The 19251-nt window shown below is 46.3% G+C and overlaps 2 protein-coding genes across 6 annotated transcripts in view; one reads left to right on the top strand and one right to left on the bottom strand.

Annotated features, from left to right (window-relative positions):
* Positions 1-1004: 1004 nt before the first annotated feature.
* Positions 1005-1249, bottom strand: LOC130864911 (60S ribosomal protein L39-like). Its single transcript, XM_057755768.1, has one exon. The coding sequence runs from the start codon at positions 1247-1249 to the stop codon at positions 1094-1096; it is 156 nt and encodes a 51-aa protein (XP_057611751.1). The 3' UTR covers positions 1005-1093.
* A 5683-nt stretch (positions 1250-6932) lies between these two features.
* Fmnl2 (formin like 2) overlaps positions 6933-19251 on the top strand; it is a 257682-nt gene continuing 245363 nt past the window's right edge. For all 5 annotated transcript variants that reach the window (XM_057754584.1, XM_057754580.1, XM_057754583.1 and 2 more), the window contains exon 1: positions 6933-7416. In XM_057754584.1, the coding sequence (XP_057610567.1) occupies positions 7300-7416 (117 nt within the window). In that variant the 5' untranslated portion in view covers positions 6933-7299. The remainder of the gene's footprint in view (positions 7417-19251) is intronic.

Raw genomic sequence — 19251 nt, 5'->3', positions numbered from 1 at the left:
TGAAATGGGTCCTCTGTCTTGTTAGTCCTGCGTGGTTTCTTCTAGCTGAAGCACTCACAGTCAGAAACAGAAATGACTCCTTGAGTGCCCTTGGTCTAAGAACTCTCTCTCTTTTAAAGAATTTGTTTTTGTTAGACTTGGAAACTGTTGTGGGTTGCCAGATGGATAGCCTTGAGACGGCATTGGTTATCTGCACGGGAGGCCAGGTACAGATGGGAATCCAGGCTTCCCACGGCCCCGAGAAGTGACCTCTGAAGTGAAGGCAGACATTACAGTCTGCGGCACCCTCCTTCGTGGTAGGCATTCCTGCTAAGACAGCAGGATGCATGACCCTCCCGTGCCGTCATTAGTCAGATGGAGGTTTTGGGTAGAGGGACTGTTGTTGTGCTGAGATTGAACTCAAGACTTTTCACACCAGACAGATGATCTACCACAGAATTACATGCCAGGCTCCCAGCCAGCCATTTGGAAGTAGCTCAGTAATGGGCTGGCAAGCCAGATCAGCTGGTCAAGACACCTGCCACCAAGTCTGATAACTCCAGTTTGATTCCTGGGATCCACATGGGGAAGGGGAAGAAAAGGGATTCCACAAGTTTTCCTCTGATGTGCATTGTAGGATAGACATGCATACCCCAAAATAGAATAAATGGGGCTTGCTCGGCAAGTGTGGCGATGTGAGTTGAATTGCCTAGCCCAGACCTGACTTCCATACGTGTACTGTGACACACATACTGTGATAAGAGTTTATTAAGGGTTTATTAAGGAGGATTTTGGATGTCACATGTGGTGGCCCAGACCTATAATCCCAGTACTCAGGAGACAGAGGCATGAGGATCTCCAAAAGTTTGAGTCCACCTTGATCTACATAGGGAGGTTGAGGCTGGGGCTACATAGGGAGACCCTGTGTGGGAAAAAAAATAATGGAGATTTTTTTTTTTTGCAGTTCAAAAGGTTCTACATTTTATTACTGGAGAAACCACTCCCAACTTAAACATGGTCAAGTCTCCAGGTTGAAAATGTTGAACTTCATCTTGTAACACTCATCAAGGATCACGATTCATCATAAATTGTCTTGCCATTCATTGTTGACTCCTTACAGACCCAGCTTCGTTCTCCTCCAGTGTCTTCTCTTGGAGTTGTACCTGATTTTGTTGCCAGTTTTCATCCAAATCCACTGAGGAATAGGACGATTTTGCTTTTGTTTCTTAGCCAGGAATCGCTTGATTCTGAAAGTCTTGTGAGAAGACATGGTGAGAAGCCTAGGCGGGCAGGTGGCGCACGATGGCGAAGGAAAGGCGAAGAGACAATAATGGAGATTTTTAGAGAAGTCAGTTAACCCAGGAATGTAGCACAAAGGCGAGCATTGGCATCAATGTTCTCTGGTTTTTGTGACATCTTTGGCTGCTGGTTTTTGCATAAAAGTAGCATCTAGAGCCTGCCATATTACCTCTAGAGAATATAACGGCATTAGCGAGGAACATAATCTAACAGAATGAGTAGACATTTAAGGGGGGTTTATTAGATTGGCTTACAATACAACCTGGATATCAACTGTGGCTGTCTTCACACTGAAGAGGCTGCCAATCTGGTGGCTGCTCAGCCGATCAGGCTGGGCACCTCAGTTGTCACACTGGCACCCAAGGCCTCGAGTCTCGGCTCTAGAGGGGATTCCTGGAGAGCCACTGGCTCCGGCTCATGTGGGAAGCCTGAAAGAAGCTGGGTTCCGAGGTCAGGGAAGAATGACACCAGCAGCGGCAGAAAGGCAACAGGTTGACAAGCAAGTATAAAGCAAAGATTTTTTTCCTTCATACGTCCTCTCGTCTGGCTGCCTCTGGAAGGTATGCTATCTATATTTAAGGATGGGTCTTCCCACTTCTAATAACAGGATCCAGGAAATCCATACAGGTGTGCCCAGGGGTTTATCACTTAGTTGATTCCAAATCCAGTCAAGTTGGCAACCAAGATTGACCCTTACAGTAGCCAGTGACTGTCGTCACCAAACTCGGTCACCTTTAAACTGTTTGTCTGGAGGAACAAGGTAAGCACGCATAGTCGAAAGCCTATCCAGAGGCCCACTTTTCATCTCTTTCTTCCTTTGCCTTTGATTTATAATTATTAACGTGTTTTGATTCCTGCAGAAACATGCCTATTTAACATCTTAGCTATTTTAAAAATGACCTTCATGTTTTCCTTCACAATATATTTTAATTTACAAATGTATATTAAACTTATCTAATTAAAACTAAAGCTGGACATGGCGGCACTCACCTGTGATACCAGCACTTGATTAGGCAGAGGAAGGAGGCTCGTCGGAAATTCAGGGTTACCCGGTTCCTGTAGCAAGGCTAGTTAAGTATATGTAGTGAACCATGTCTCATGAAACAATAATAACAAAACGTAAATAAATTAAATTAAGCTGTAGTGTGATTATTATTAAATTAAAATAAAATGGAAGGGTATGGTGGAATACTTCTTCAGTCTCAACAGCACTCAGAGTCCAAAGGCAGGTGGACCTCTGTGAGTTCAAAGTCAACCTGGTTTACATAGTAGGTTCCAGGCCAACCAGGGCTACCTAATGAGACCCTGTATCAATTTTTTTCTAAATAATTTGGGAGATACATTTGTGTAATATGGTATGTTCTGTAGGGCTCAGGCAAGCTGATATTTCAGAACTACAGTTTTTGCTGGAGATCGAACCTAGGGCCTTGTGTATGCTAAGCAAGTGTTCCACCACGGAGCTACACCTTCGGGCTGGGCTGAGATTTTTAGATTTTTCAATAGTTAATAACCCTTTGGAACAGTGTAGAGGCCAGAGTCTACACACAGATTTTACAATAAGAGTAGTGCTGCTCGCCGGGCAGTGGTAGCGCATGCCTTTAATCCCAGCACTCGGGAGGCAGAGGCAGGCGGATCTCTGTGAGTTCGAGGCCAGCCTGGTCTAGAAGAGCTAGTTCCAGGACAGGAACCAAAAAAAAAAAAAAAAAAGCTACGGAGAAACCCTGTCTCAAAAATCAAAAAAATAAAAAAATAAAAAAAATAAACAAACAGGGGTTTTGTGATTCATAACCCCTGAAAGAAATACTACCACAGTTGTGGTGCATGTACCTGCACACGCGTGCACACACACACACACTCTCTCTCACACACACACTGACACAGAGAGACATACACACAGAGAGACTCTAGCTCTTCCAATTTAATATCTGATATACTATCTAGTGAAATTGTCTGGGCCCTTAGTTCCCTCTGTGGGAAAATAATTACATTTTCTATATTCCAAATTAATAATAGAGCTGTTTACATTGCCTGTTGTTTTTTTCCTGTTGCTTCTTTTTAAAAAGTTATTATGACTGTTGATGTCTGTGGGGGTGTGAACTTTGTGGTCCATACTTCTTACCTGCTAAGTCATCTCCTGGGCTAGCCTGCTGCTTCTTGGATCATTGCTGATAGTTGGTGTTTTATTTTGTTGTCTATGCTGGTTTCCAATTCTGCACAACTGAGGATGACCTTGAACTCCTGATCCTTCTGCCTTTACCTCCCCAGGGCTGGGATCATAGGTGTGTGCCATATATTCATCCAATCCGCATTTGGAGAAAGCTGTCTACAGCATCCTCCGAATATCCTCTTCAGTATGTGCAGAATTCGGAGGGCATCCACTTTGCTGTTGGCAACACTAGAGATTTGAGCTTCTTTTTTAAAGTATGCAAGCCATGGGGAGGGGTCTAGAAAGAAGGGGTGTTGGCCCCACCTACCATTCCCTCTCCAGTCTCGCTGTTAGAATTTCAAATGCTCTCCAGAGGAGGAATGTTTCTGGCTTGAGTTTTATCTTTCTCCACCAGCATCTTCTGCTTCTACCACTGTCATGTGATCCAGCATGGGGAATGAGAACTCACAGGCATTTTGCTACCTGGTATTTCTGAGTGAACCTCTGCTTTATAGATGAAAGGAATAACTTAAGTGGCATGGGTAGCTTCTTTCTGGCCTCAGTCTGGGTGGACTTCAGTCCACTGTGGCACTCTGGTAGTCGTCTTGTAAGCACACTGGAGTTTACTTCCCGGCAGCCTCAGTGGGTGACTCAGAAACACCTGTTGCTCCAGCTCCAGGGGTTCTGACATCCTCTTCTGGCCTTTGAGGGCACCTGTACACACACACACACACACACACACACATACACGCATGCAAACACAGTACTTTCTCTTTATGCAATTCTTCTCTGTATCCTTCCAATTTTAGTATATATGTGCTACCGAAGCAAGCATTCTTTATGCAATTCTTAAACAAAAATTCCTGAGCAGCTGATGGGCATTTCCACACGAACTGTACAAATCCATGGGGTGTTTGGAATTGCTCTTAATACACATTATAAATAATAAGCGAATGCTAGAAATGGCAAACCTTGAAGCAGCAGAAAGTCCTTTTGGCTCCCGGATGCGCACACTTTGTCCTTGGCTCCTCTCAGAGTTAGAGCTTGTGAGAGAGACTAAATGTGATAAGAACCGAGGAGGAGGGAAAGGTCTTGGGCCCTGGCAGAAATACGGCCAGAGGAAGTCATAAATGAAATAAAAAGGATTTCTTGACTGCAGAAACAAATTCCAGCCTTTCCATCCAGACGGGCAGCTCGCTGGGTGGGCTGAGTCTGCGCGTCAGTCAGACTGAGGATATATGTCGAGAAATCTCAAATAAAATAAATACGTTTGTGCATGAGAAATGCCTCACCTGGTCTGAACTAACTGCTTTCTTGCTCATTTTCTTTAGTGTGGTGTCTGTAGCTATACTTTTGTTTTCTTCTCTTACAATATGCTTGCCCTTGACCTTGAGACAATACTTCAGAAATACAGATCACATTTGTTGAGACTTTAAAGGCTGATTTATTTATGATCCCTTTTAAAAAGTTAGAAGTTGGGCTGGAAAGTTGGTTTGTTGGTTAACATCATTCGTCATTCTTGCAGAGGACCTTGGATTTGCTTCCCAACCTCCACATGATGGATCACCATTTATAGTTCCAGATTCCAGGGATCTGATACCCTCTGTTACCACCCAGCTCTCCAGGGCTGTGTGTGGTGCATACACACATGTGCAGACAAAACACTCATACATATAAAGTAATAATAATAAGATACAAACAAAAGCAGTGTGTGTGTTTGGGAAGAGAGGCTGTGAGATGAACTGGAGGCAAAGGCGCTTGCCTCTAAGCATGATGGGTTGACGTCTATTTCTGGAACCCATATGTTGGAAAGAGAGAACCCACTCCTGAACATTGCCCTCTGACCTCTATGTGGGCTTGAACACATAGACAGACAAAATAATAAACATAAACACATTTAAAAAGATTATTAGAAGTGGTTCATTTAGCATATGAATACATTTGTGAGGATTTCTTCCATATGTTTGTGGCAAAAGTTACAGAGGTTACTTTCCAGGTGTTTTGTTTTCTTTTTCTGTGTCTCTCTGTCTCTCTCTCTCTCTTTCTGCCCCCATATATATGTGTATATATATGCATACATATATGGAGATTTGTTGTGAAAGATAGCCTCATGTGACTTTGAAGGCTGAGAAGTCACATGGTCTGCCTCCACAGCTAGAGGTCAGGGAAGCTGGTGATGGTGTTCCAGTTTGAATTAGAAGCCTTGAGACCTAGAAGTATCGATGATCTAAGTCTTGGTTCAGGTCCAAAGGCCCAGAAGGAGGAGCACTAATAACACCTGAGAGAGGTAATAGGTGATGTCCCAGACAGAGCAGAGAACAAACTTCCTGTTCTATTCGTGACCTCAGAAGAAAGGGTGCTGCCCTTCTGCCGTAGCAAAGATGAACTTCTTTACTGAGACGATTGAGTGAAATGCACACACCCGGGAATAATGGTTCTTTCCCCCCAGCTTTCTGGGCAGCCCTTAGTCCAGTCCGCTTAACTAAAATCAACATAACATTAACCATCACAAGTACGAAGGCAGAAATAGGAAGTGCTGAGATTAATAGATGATGAGGATGATGATAATGGCAGTAATATATAGCCATACTTATTATTCTGAGTTCTTTATCTAGTTAGAATGCACCCAACCTTGCAAGAGAGGCACAGACATTATGATTTTTTTCAGATGATGAAACTAAGGCAAAGATAAGCAATTACCCTAAAAATCACCCCCTTAGCAGTCTCAGCACTGGGGGCCATGGGCCCAGGTAGTCAAAGCTACTAAGGAAAAGCCGTGACTCTTGACATTTCCTTCAGAATGGTAATAGCCCAAGCTGTATACCAAAGTCACCTGGGAACTAGTACCTACACCTACCCAGGCTCCATCTCTCAGTTTAGGGAGATACATGGCAGAACTCAAGGTATGTGCCGTTTTAACCCATTTCCCCAAGTGAGACTGATGTACAGCAGAGATTAAGAAATAGCCCTGACTACATATAGCATAAATCACACATTTGTTTAGGAAACATTCAATCATATCAAAGAACATACAACATAGATGCCGAAGAACCTGCACCACGCCTCCACCCTCAGCTCATGAATTTGGGCATGTACCGTGTGTTGTGTGTTTGTGTGTGTCCTATTTAGTGATATCTTTTGACAGTGTTACACTCTTCTGAAACTTAAATCATGCGTTTTCTGATTGACTGGATTCATTCAATCATTTCTCAAAAGTGCTGAAGATTCAGATTTAAAGCAGATCAGGCAGATCTTTAAACTGAGGTGAGGTTTAAAGTCAAAACTGAGGGAGGTCAAGTCAAAAGGGACAAAAGCCACTTCACGGCGTCCAGCTGGTCCTTGCTGCAAACAGCCCAACCACAGCGCGGCCCTCCAGGAGCGCGCGCAGTTTCTGCGCGTGGCCGGTTTGGGCCGAAACTACGTGTCCCGGCAGTCCGCGGGGCGTGTGGGAGGAGCCGGGCCGGGGGCGGGGGCCGAGAGGGGGCATTGTGTCGGCTCGCGGTGCGCGATCATCCGCTCGCCGTGGGGCCGGGGCTGAGGTGTTAGAGCGGTTGCGGTCCGGGGAGTGAGGCCGAGGAGAAGGAGCGCGCGAGCGGCCGCGGGCGCCGGCGGGGCCGGCGGGAGCACCATGCGGATAGGCGCCCGGCGCCCTGCAGACCCCTCGCGAGGCACAGAGGCCGGGGCGGCGCCGGGGCGGCGGGGAGCATGAGGGCAGCCGGGGACCGGCTGGGCTCGGACCTCTGCTAGGGAGCGGTGTGAGCGGAACGCTCTCCGGGACGCGGCAGAGGGCGGGAGCCGAGCGCCCGGGGCTGTGGGCATTTCGGACGCGGACGCGAGGGGCCGGGAGCCAGCCGGGGCTCCAGCACGCAGCCGACATGGGCAACGCGGGGAGCATGGACTCGCAGCAGACCGATTTCAGGGCGCACAACGTGCCATTGAAGCTGCCGATGCCCGAGCCAGGTGAACTGGAGGAGCGCTTTGCCATCGTGCTGGTGAGTACGCGGCGGGGCCCCGGTGGGGCAGGCGGCGCAGCTGGACCCAATCCTCCCGTCCTGAGGGCGAGGCTCGCTCGCACCTTCCCCATTGTGGGCTCCCTGCCTCGCTTCTCTCGGTCCCTCTCCTTGCGCTCTCTTCGGGTCCTGGGATGGGGAGAGGGCCTTGGGCCAGACTACCCCGGCGGCCACGAACCCATTGTCTGGCGGGAGCGGCACCTCGCAGCGCGTGTGCCGGGAGGTGCGGCGTGGGTGTGAAGGGAAGGTGGTTGGCCGGGGACGAATGAGCGGTTAGCAGCTAAGGCTTTTTGTTTAAAGAATGAAAACCAGCCAGCAGACCCCGACTCCCTGCGCAGCATCCCCTGGACGCCCAGCTCTGGGCCTGCGGGGTCTGCAGCAGACGCGTGCAGGTGGCTGGCCGCAGGCGCCGCGCCCGCACTTGGTCCGGCGAACTTGGAGGGTGGACATCTCTGCTGGGCAGATGGACAGCTCCCCCGAAAGAAAAAGAGGAGGCCGGCAGCAGAGTGGCGCCGGGGTCCCTCCGCGAGGAGGAGGCATCTGAAACCCAGACGGGGGAGAAGCGCCCCGAGCAGGGGAGAACCTCAGTGCGTTCCCCTTGGTCTTAAATCTTAAACCACAAAAATGTGCAGTTTGGCTGGGACGTGTTAAGAGCTGTCCTGACTTCTCGGGCGACCCCAGTTCTTCCAGCTGAGTCCACGGCTCCCTCCCGCATTCCCCATCTCTCAGCCTTCCCGTTCCAGCTTCCCAACCAAAGACTGGAATCCTCTCTCTCCATTTCCTTTCGCGACTAAGTTTCTGGGCCCTTCCCAACCGGAGTCTGCCTTACTGGGAACTCAAAAGGGTGTGACGCTTCTTTCCTTGCCCCAGCAAGGGTCTCAAGTGCAGTCGGTTCCTGCACTTAAGGTCCCAGCTTCTCTTAAGGGATGTTGGGAAGGAAATGGGGGATTGGGGGTGGGGTGGGCGAACGCCTGGCTCCTAGACTTCACATTCTGTTTCCCTTTTTCTAAACCCCTGCAAGACAAGGCAGCCAGAGCCAGAGGAACTTATGATGGAGGCGGCCAAGCCCCGTGTCTACCTGAGAGAATTTTGGCATGTAACTTAAGAACTTTGGGAAAGGTCTCAAGCCTTGGATCAAAAGTTGGTTTTCTGAGATTTGACCGTTGACTGGGACGTTGAAACTGCCTTTCTTCATCCCCTTGAAAAGGGGCTGCTTTGGTACCGAGAACGCGTTCTGGACGGCAGGCTGGCTTTGTGCGCTCAGGGAGCACAGAGGCTGCAGCCTTTTTAGGCCCCCTGGAAATTGCTGTTAACACGGGGGAGAAAGATGTGGTTGCCTGTTTTGCTTTGCATCGTCTGTGATCTCCCACAGCTGCTCCCACGTTATGCAAGATGGGACGCTGTGAAATGAAACAGCCCAAGTGTAATTACTTCTCAAGGCAGTCTGGTGCATACTTGACCTGGCTTTCCAGAGACAAACGGTGTTTCTTGAAAAAACTGTTGGTGACAGACATGGCCTCTCAGGCCTTTCTTTGGGTTTGCTCCTTTTATTTTCTCTTCATAGTGTGGTGTTGTCTGTCTGTCTGTCTTGTCTTTCTGTGTGCCAGAGAGAGAGAGAGAGAGAGAGAGAGAGAGAGAGAGAGAGAGAGAGAGAGAGAGAGAGAGAGAAGGACAGAGGCAGGCTGAGTACTTGGAGCTTGGAGCGGGGGAGCCTGTGACACAGGGAAGGCCGGGCAGCAGTCATGCTAATAACAATAATGCAATTAAGTTCTACTCAACTGGGAGAGCATTTTTTGCATGAGCTTTCAGTTACTTTGCTGATTAATAACACATGGTAGGAATTAATCTTTAGGAAAATAATGCCCTTCATTAACATGGTGGATTTGTGCTCCTATTGAGTCCAGCAGGTCACAAAGTGAAGTCTGAAGACTTTTATGATTGTAAATCCCAGGCTCCTTGGGGTGTCAGTGTCTGCAGTTTGTTGTGGCTACTTTTCCTCCACCGTGTGTCACACAGTTAACTGGATGCAATTCTTTTGTAAGCTGTTTAGAGTAGTCTAGTTTCTCAAACAAAAAACAAAACCAGAAAATATGCTGCCTTTTTTTTTTTGAAAGTTAAAAGACTTTTGGAATCCTTGTGTTAGGGAAATACTTGGACCGCTGATGTTTACACACTCATCTAAGTTCCCCTTGCTGTTGAGAGACGTGTGAAACAGGCTGAAGGCAACCCTCCCAGATCATCCTGTCCGCTGTTGCTGTTGATTTCTCTTGTCTCCTCTCGCTGAGGTTATTGACTCCGTGTGCTCTGCTTTGTTTTTATTCCAGTTTCCTGAGTTGCCGGAGGCATCAGAAATACTTAATCCTGGACACATTTTATTAGATAGTACTTTTATATATGCATGTATTTATGATTTCCCATCCTGGAGTAAGGAGAAACACGTTGGCATTATTGATGTTAGTTCCCTTCCCACCTCTGCCTCGCCGTGTACCCAGGCTGCCCACAGGCTTCTATCTACCAACCTTAGCCCCCTGCGTGCTGGACTTATGTGTGTGCCACCACACCAGATCCATTTCACTTCCTTATATAATAAAGATCACAAAGGATTTTGGGAAGGAAACTAGATTTAGGAAAGTCTACAAGCGCCTCATTGTAAGCATGGCTTACATCAACAATTAACAAGCTGTTTCAGGTTAGAAAAGCACTTCCGCTCAACCTCCAGCTCTAGAATACTTAAAACCTAAAAATAAAAATTAAAGTGACACAAGTCCATCTTATTTCAGAGATTAGACATCTACTCGGTGACCGTAGTCTTTACCCCAGCAGTTTGTGTGAGTTGAGCTGTACGTACCTAAAAAAAACACTGGCTATGAATAGGAAGAAGAGAGGAGAGGGCACACACCAACTACCAGACTAAGATCAGCAGGGGTAATTTAAAAATGTCCTGTAAACTGTTCCTATTAAAAACTGGATCCACATTTTAAGAATTTTAATTCTTCTAAGGAAAGTCTCTCCCTCTCCGAGGTTTATTCAGGATTGCTATAACAGTGGTTGCAAACTTATGTTTAGGGAAAAGGTTCACTGACTCAATGTTCATTTGACCTTCTGCAGATATCTACCTTTCGGGTAGAGCGATATGTGACATGTGTCTTTGTGTGTGCGGCTACATATGATCCCACACCTGTGGTGTTTCCGTTCTGCTGGTCAGCAAAAATGTCTTCAGTTATGAGTTTATCTCCTTCAGTCTTTGATTGATACATATATATTTATAGGTAACATCAGGCTGCATTATTTGGTCCCACACATTTATGATCCCGTGCCCATGTGGCTTTCTGTTGCATTGATTAAGCACTGTCTAGTCCTTGGACTCACACAGAAGCAAATCCTTTTCTATTCTTCCTGTTCAGATGGGATGCTGCGAAGGCAGCTTCTCAGTGGGCGTTGCATGCAGTGGTCTATCCAAGAATACCACTTTTCCAGTAGGCGCTCCGTAATACTGTTTATTTTCAGCTGCCGGTCACTGTTTACAAATGTAGAATACAAGTCGTCGCCTTTGTTGAGGAGCTGTTTTAAGGATTCTTTCTTTGAATTTCAGGGAAAAAGGATGATTTGAGTCTAAGTCTTCTGACATGGTCACCTGAGTCTCTATATATGTGTCACACGGCTCTATGAGCAGATATAGAAAGAAAGATGAAGTACTGGTTTAGGGCAATCTTAGCCTTGAAATTGGGAACTTCTTTAGTTTCAGACTCATCTGAGTCAGTTTCCTTGTCCCCCCTCCCCCCAGTGGATTTAGTCACTTAGCCTTAGGGGGGAAGAGTTGGGGGTACTCAGGAGCCCTTCTGAGTGCCTACTGTAAATGACGATACCTCGTGCTGACACGCTTTCTGTGTGTGCCTGCTGCCAGGCTGCCCATCTACAGGGCTAGAGATGTGTAAGTGCTGATTACCCGAATCACCTGACGTTGTGGTTGTTACTAAATCACCAGCTGGGATTTTAACCAGATTTGGATGTCTTCTTCCCATTCTCCTGGCTTCCCCCTTAAGTTGTGATTTCTCAGATCTGAAACTGGGGAGAAAAAGAGCTTGGGAAGAGCAGTAAGACATTCTAGAATCTGGTAAGTGCCAGGTTCAAACTGTATACAGCTGGCAGAAAGTCTTCAGAAGTGGCTGCAGTGAGGTGCATTTGAGGCTGCCCTCTAGGTGCCCGACTTTGTGGCATCTGCTCGGCTCTCGGATGTCCAGGCATGGAGATAAAACTTCATGTGGCTCAAAAATGTACTCTTTAGCTTTTCTTTCCTGGTAGATTTGAAACATTTTGCATTGGAAAGCTAAAGTGAGTGTGTGTGTTTAAGACAGGGTTTCTCTGTGTAAGCCCTAGTTGTCATAGAACTTGCTCTGTAGACCAGGCTGGCCTCGAATTGACAGAGATCCGCCTGCCTCTGCCTCCTGAGTGCTGGGATTAAAGGCCTGTGCCACCATCACCCGGCCAAAGCTTAGGGTTTAGCAAACCAGAGGCAACAGCCAACTGTCACTTGAATGCATGCACCTCTGTGAAGGGGACACAGACAGTCGGGTTGCAACAGTTAGGTTTGGTTCCCACTTTGCTTGGGTGAGGTCTGTGGAGAAGATGGTGATGGCAGTGAGGCTGTTTGTTTTCTCACTTCCCCTGGTGTGAGGGAAAGAGTGTGGAAGGGGGCAGAGTGTCGTCATTTGGAAACATTACAGTTTCACCCTGGGCAGCGGCTCCCTGGAGCTGTGCCCTTCCCCTTGAAGTGGAGATGCTATTCCTACCATCATTGTGAACACGTATGCATTTCCCTAGTGGATATGTGAGGTACCGGTCGACCAAAGGGTGTTCTGAGTGCACATGTTTGGAGCCTAGGATAGAGTCTAGGCAATGCAATTTGTGTGGGTGCCTATAAATAAATCCTCAACCCATCATCTAGGAAAAGCATTGCGCTAGGAAGAGGGGAACTACTTCCTGGAGTTTTTTTTTTGGCATAGCCCCTGCTTTTCCTCATTTGTGGGTAGGGATTAAGTTCGGACCAGATTTTAGAATAATTGAGGGAAATTACAGCACTTTGAAGGAGTAGAACATAACACATTGTGATTCTTTCCCGCTTGGTGTTAGTGCTGCCCTTTCGTCATAGACAGTTGTTTAGTCTGCCAGGTGTTGTGCCCGAGACCTCTCATTCTATCACTGGGGGAGCTAAGGATGCCAACCAGCCTGAACTGTAGAATTGAGACCCTGTGGCAAAAACAAACAACCAAGCCAACAACAACAACAAACCTTTTAACGGATTCCGTATGATCTGGATAGTAAAACTCCCTGAGGTCAGTGACCAACATTCTGGTGAAAATAAGGGGGAATGTTTGAATGTTTAGAGTTGTCCAAAAAGTTGAGAGTGATGTCTTTACTGACATTGTGCACACAGCATCTGTGGAAGAGGGTGTGGCAGGAAGACCTTCCCACCCCACCTACAGCAGGTGGTTTGACATTACAGCACTTGGCCTTGAGATGCCCTGCTTGAGTGGATCATCACCTGCAGGCTGTAGGCACACAGTCTGGCATCCGAGAGTTGGGCAGGAGCTCCTTGAAGATCTCTCTTGGACTCGAAGAAGGGAAAATGTTTAGACCCATGTTTCCTGTGGCGATTCTTTGGCTTTTAAGAAGGGTTGCCCGAAGGACTCAGAGAGCACAGGTGTCAGGAAGTGACTAAGAAACACAGGGCTGGGGATTTAGCTCAGTCAGTAGCGTGCTTGCTTAGCACGCATGAAACTCTGGGTTTGCTGCCCAGCACTGCCTAAGAACATGATTTCTATGCCTGTAATATCAGCACTGGGGATGGAGACACAGGAGGACCGGAAGTTCAAGATCGTTCTTGGCTGTATATTAAGTTAGAGAGCAGCCTGCGTCACACGAGACCCTGTCTCAAAAAACAAAAACCAGCTTCCTCCCCCAGAAAACCAAACCAAACCAAAGCAGAACCAAGCACAGATTATATAGGTGTTTCCTTTGTTGTAGGAGGCCACTGGTGCCTGGAATTCTTTTAGGAACAGAGTAGCAAGTTGTCAAAGAACATGCTGGAAGGCCTTAAGAGGGAAGAGGAGGTCGAGCTATGCAGTTGCTTGACAGAGGCGATCTTTTAGGGTGACTTTTGTGGAATCCCCCCTCCCAGTCAGCAAGTGTCCCCAGGTTTTGGACTCATGATCTCTCGAGAGGCTTTGTTCATCATCTTGGTTTCCACCTACTTGCACAGTTGAGGTGGAGAGAGCGCATGCCTTTGAGAATCCTTCTTATGTTTTAGGGAGATCTTTTTTTTTTTTTTTTTTTTTTTGGTTTTTCGAGACAGGGTTTCTCTGTGGCTTTGGAGCCTGTCCTGGAACTAGCTCTTGTAGACCAGGCTGGTCTCGAACTCACAGAGATCCACCTACCTCTGCCTCCCAAGTGCTGGGATTAAAGGCGTGCGCCACCACCGCCCGGCTTAGGGAGATCTTGTTGTCGCTACCGCCACCCCGTGCTCCCAGTCCAGGAACAGAACACCAGGCACTGGGCTGTTTTCTAGGGGTGAGCTGGCAGCTGGAGTGATTCATCAGGGGTCGATTCACTTAAGGACTGTAGCTTTTTGCTCAGGAAGCCTGGGAATCCTTAAGTTTGGAAAGACCAAGTCTGTACGTGGGGATAGTATGGTATGTGATGCTTACAGATTGTATTTGCTCTTTAGATTCACAGGAAAAATTAAAACAATATGTGGCCCTCACTGTTCCCAGGTGGACCCCTTAAGTGGCCTGAATTTTAATTTTCTAGGACAAACTGTCTGAAGTTCCCATCGATCACATCACAGGTCTTCCTGTGTATCTGTCATTGAGCTCGTGATTCTAAGTTCCTGTACCCGTTGTTAGAGAAGCAGACAGCCTGCGTGTGTAGACCCTGCTTTCTCTGGGGCGATTTTGTCAGCTTAAGACTTTCCTGTGCTACCTGAGATCTTCTCTGGGCAATGGAGGAGTGTGGGAGGTTGATAGTGCCCATGTCCTGGTTATCCTAAAACTTATTGGCCTTGAGGAAGATGTCATACAGCTCACATTTTGGCCATGTGCCTGTTTTGAGGACACTAAGGTACGAATAATATCTGAAAATGGTGGCTCTCAGGTCTGTCTATATTGCGTGTTTGCTTGGGAACTTCATTTCTATTCCTTGTTTCCTGTAGAAGTTTCATGGAACTATTAAAGAGGAATCAGTTCGGGGCTGGAGAGATGGCTCAGAGGTTAAGGATGCTCTTCCAGAGGTCCTGAGTTCAATTCCCAGCAACCACATGGTGGCTCACAACCATCTATAGTGAGATCTGGTGCCCTCTTCTGGCATGCAAGGAATGTTGTATACATAATAAATAAATAAATCTTAAAAAAAAAAGAGGTATCAGTTAGTTGAAGTACTAGTTTACAAACCTGATTGTGTGTTGATACTGTGTGGGGCTTCACGGGTGCTTGTGTTGGGGCTGGAGAGATGGTTCAGCAGTTAAGAATGTATACTACTCTCACAGAGAATCCAAGTTTGCGTTATAGTTGTTGGTAACTCCAGCTCCAGGGGACCAACATCTTCTTCTGGACTCTGGGTACCTGCACTCACATACAGGCAAATATATATACAAATAATTCAAAGTAAAAAAAAAAACTACTTATTTCTATTATGTATAATTAATGTGCTGATAGAGAGAATTAAAAAGTTACTGATGTGAATCTCACTAGTAGTCATTTTGGTGAACTTGTGTGTGAGTGGACAGTGGGATTTTTAAGAGTCATGTGGGATCTGATAGTACCTAGCTTGAAAGTTACTATGCTCAAAGAGTGTTTTGTTTTACTCTTTCGACTCCAAGCCCAAACTTTAAGAATTAAAATCATTGGGTGAAAATGAGTATTTTAGGAATGCGTCAATGTTAAGAATTAAACAAAACTAACAAATACATATATACACACACACAAAACAAACACAAACAATCAAAAACTAACCCTGAAGATAGATATTTGATTCAACCCAAAACAGGAAGTTTGGGAAAACAAAAGATTAGAATAAAAACCTGTTGAAAGTTAATAACTTAAGAAATGGCTGTGGGGTGACCCAATGGCCATTTGCAGAGAAGGCTCTCCATACCATGGTTAGGACTGAGCAGTGGCTCTGAGGGACTTCTGGAGGGGAGGAGTTAGAGATGTGCTTCTGCCTTCCTTGAGCCTCTATTCTCAAGCCTAATTGTTTGTTGGTTCAACGCAGACCATTTGCTTTGATCTCTGGCTTTCCCACTCACAAAGACTTGATGAGCTTGGCTTCCTGGAGTGAAATTCAAATACACTTGTGAAATGTAAACAGCGTTCATTTATTAAGAATCCTATAATCAAGGCAAATTGGCATGCTTATATAAGCAATTAGCTTTGAGAATAGAAAGATAAATAGGATGGCAGGTCAAGAATGAGCTGATTGTTCTCAGTGTTGGAGTCTGGTTATCCCTCTATGAGTTAGCGTAAGCAAATAGTCATTCCTCTTATTCGTAATTGGTCACATTTGTGGTTTCAGTTTTGAGGGCAGCATATGTGCTGTTCCTGGAACTGGGAGGACAGAAGCAATTAGTGTCTCATTTTCTTCTAAAAACATAATTCTTCCAAGGAAATGTATGTAGGTGACTCTTTGATCAGATAAAAGTTTCTAGTAATTGGGAGCAGAGTAAAAGAAGGTCTAGATTTGGACAGGTCTATAGAAATATGATTTTGTTGTTGTTGGGAAAGGAAGATGATTTTGACAATGGCAGAACTCTCACCCCACCCAAAAGAAAACAATTTCCGTCCCCCTTTACCTTCTTTCTCTTTCAATCCTTCCTTCTTTCAAGATAAGGCATTCTGTAAGAGGCTAGCCTCAACTTGACTATATGTAAACAGCCAGTGGTGGCCTTCTCCCACCTCCAGAGTGTGAGGATTTACATCCCTCCATCAGCCAGCTGCACCCTTAGCCCCGACACTTCATTGAGCCCTGTTGCTTCTTTTCCTATAGAAGGAAGCTATCGTGATAACAGGCAGCAGAGGTTGGATGTTGGATGCTCCCATTCACACTGTAGCAGCAGCACTCGGTTTGTCCAGTGAGGTCAATCCTGCCAAATCTTGTTTATGAAACCTAGGGGACCAGCATTGACGAGCAGTGAGCAGGGGATCAGCTTTATCGGTGAGCTGCAGTTGAGGCTCTTTCGGCTTCTGAGACGGTCAGCGCGGCTGATCTCTTGGTAGAACTTTGTCATTTTGGTCACAGGGTCTGGACTAGTTGGTACTGACTATTCCCATGGACTTCTTTTCTTCCTGGTTGACCCAGAAAGCCGGTGCAGCCCTAATATGTTGGGTCCAAGATGCCAGGAACCTGTCTGCTGCCCACTAGTCAGACCATCCGGGCATAAACTTAGACCATTTGTCACCGCATAGCCCCCTGGGCTTGTGAAACCTTAAGCTTGCCTTCTAGCACCGTTTCTTCATAAGATGTTTCAGTCTCAGGGTTTGTTTTCTTGGAAAACATTTGTTTGGCTTAGAGATCTCCCATCATCTGTGAATCAAACAGGCTCCAACCCTCCTTTAAAGATGTAGTCCTTTAATAATAGCCACCTGATTTTTAAATTAATGATAACTACTGGATATCCAGAGGTTGATTTCCTATTTTTAACGATAATGGAAATATTAAAAATATTAAAAATGATTTTGTGTTCTTTGGATTGACAATGCCTAATCATCTATTGAAAAATCCTTTCTAGATTGAAAACACCATTGTATCACAACTCCCAGATCAGGAATTGGATTTTCACTTCTGTCCCTAGTTGTTCCTCAAACCAAGTGGGACTCCTTGCCTCCCAGACAGCCTGAGCCAACTCTCCTGATGGTCACCCTTGAGTGGAGAAAAGCTGACCACAGGGTTGTGATAGTTGCCTGTAACTATCCCACTTCTGTTGAGAGATCTCTTGAGTCCAGGATGATGTATTAAGCATTAAGCAGCGTGGACAGAGGTGCCTTCCTGTTGTTGGGTATTCCATTGCCAGTCACTTTAGAGGTGTGTGCAAGATAGTGCTCTTGCTTTTTGTGAACGCTGAGAAGAGGCCATTTTGATTTGTACTCCGTGAATAAAGCATACATAGGGAGAGATTTACAGACTGAAAGCCAGCAAATGCAAGCTGGGGCCTTCGGCGCCTAGAGTTGCTTACAGCCTTACATTTCTTTCCCCTTCCAAGCCATGGTTGTAGCCTTTGATTTTTTTTTTTTTAATTGTCTTTCTTGATAATTCTTGAAACGTGAAAACATCTGACTGTGAACTTTATCGTGGCCCCGGTTACTCTAGGCATCAGGTCCAATCGCAGCGCTCCATGGCTGTTTGTTGTTGATGGTTAGGCTTCCTTACTCGGCTTTCCAGAACTTGTGTTCTGCCAGGCTTCTCATCCCAGTGACCACGGTTAGGTCAGACCTGTTTTCACTTGCGGCTTGCTCGCTCTCTGTTCGCTTCTCTCTTCCTTATAACTTTCCTCAGCGATTGGTTCTCCTGCATGGAAGACATTCCTCCAGCTTCTCTGCGTACTGACACGCATCTAGCCTTCTAGGTGCCCCTGAAATCCTGTTCTCTCTGTGTGCCCTTCCAGGCTCATATCAGCTTGGAGAAGGTGGGAACACAGTTCCCTGTGCTTTGATCTCTTTATTGGATGAATCAGCCTTTACTCACAAGGCACTTGGTAAACAGCACCCTTGTGAGGTGCGGCTGCACAATCGGGCTGCCTGTATGTGTGGCTTTGTAGTTCTTTTCATAGTCTCAGCCACCTAGTTACATCTTTCTTTTATCAGCTACTTTATACTTGGGGCTCCTGGAAGGAAAGGTCCTGGCAGCTGCTTCTGCAAAGGCCTGATCTGGGAGGGTGGGACCCTCTCATTAGGCAACTCAGTGGGCCGGAAGAAGACAGTAAATTGGAGTAGCTGCCGAGAACCCATTGAACAGATCACATTGAGCTGATGGTTAATTGCACACACTTGACTTTGTGCTGAAATGTTGTCATGGGCTCTTACTCATCTTGGGATTCCCCATGCTATTGGATGGCAGCTAAGTGCCCAACATGACCTCATCGTCTGCGATAAGAAGCTGGCACCAAGCTCCACTTGACAAGAATTAGAAGTAGAAAAGAGGGCAGCAGTAGTGGCAGGAGACAACCAGGGGTTTGTCACATACAGTCTTTAAGCCAGGCTTGGTTTGTGTCATAGGGTTGTCAAGTGAGTAGTGAACAGCTTTCTAAGAGTAACAGGTCCTGTGTGTGTGTGTGTGATTTGAAGTAAAGTATGTTCGAATGAGCCACATCTGTTTGTAGGACACTTTCCGATTGCCGCTTGTAGTAGTAAGGGTTTTAAAGAAACAAGGGAATTGGGGCATGAGAGTTTGAGGCTTGAAGTTATATATGGAAGTACTGAAGTTTGCGATCCAATTCTGTTGTGTTAAAACTACAGAGAACACTCTGCTGTAAAGAAAGGCGAGGCTTAGGGGACTGCTCACTCATGCTACTTCATGGCAGGTGCCTCTGACATCCTTCTAGAGAAGCACTGTCCTCCTCTGGCTAATGGGATAGTGGGCTTCAGAGTCATAGTGGCCACTTCAAAACACTGGAGGCAGGATTTGAACCCAGGCCTATCTGATAACCAGCTTCTTCCTGTTGTGTGGTGCAGCTTTCTTTTTTTCCTGAATTAACCGTAAGATGTCATTAAATGTATGCTTGCTCATTCTTTGTTCTGTGCAGTAACTGTTTTATGTATTTACAGGGTCCAT

The sequence above is a fragment of the Chionomys nivalis genome, chromosome 22, assembly GCF_950005125.1.
Source record: "Chionomys nivalis chromosome 22, mChiNiv1.1, whole genome shotgun sequence".
Classification (NCBI taxonomy): domain Eukaryota; kingdom Metazoa; phylum Chordata; class Mammalia; order Rodentia; family Cricetidae; genus Chionomys; species Chionomys nivalis.
Note: the sequence above shows the minus strand (reverse complement) of the source record. Positions and strands in the feature narration are given on the sequence as shown.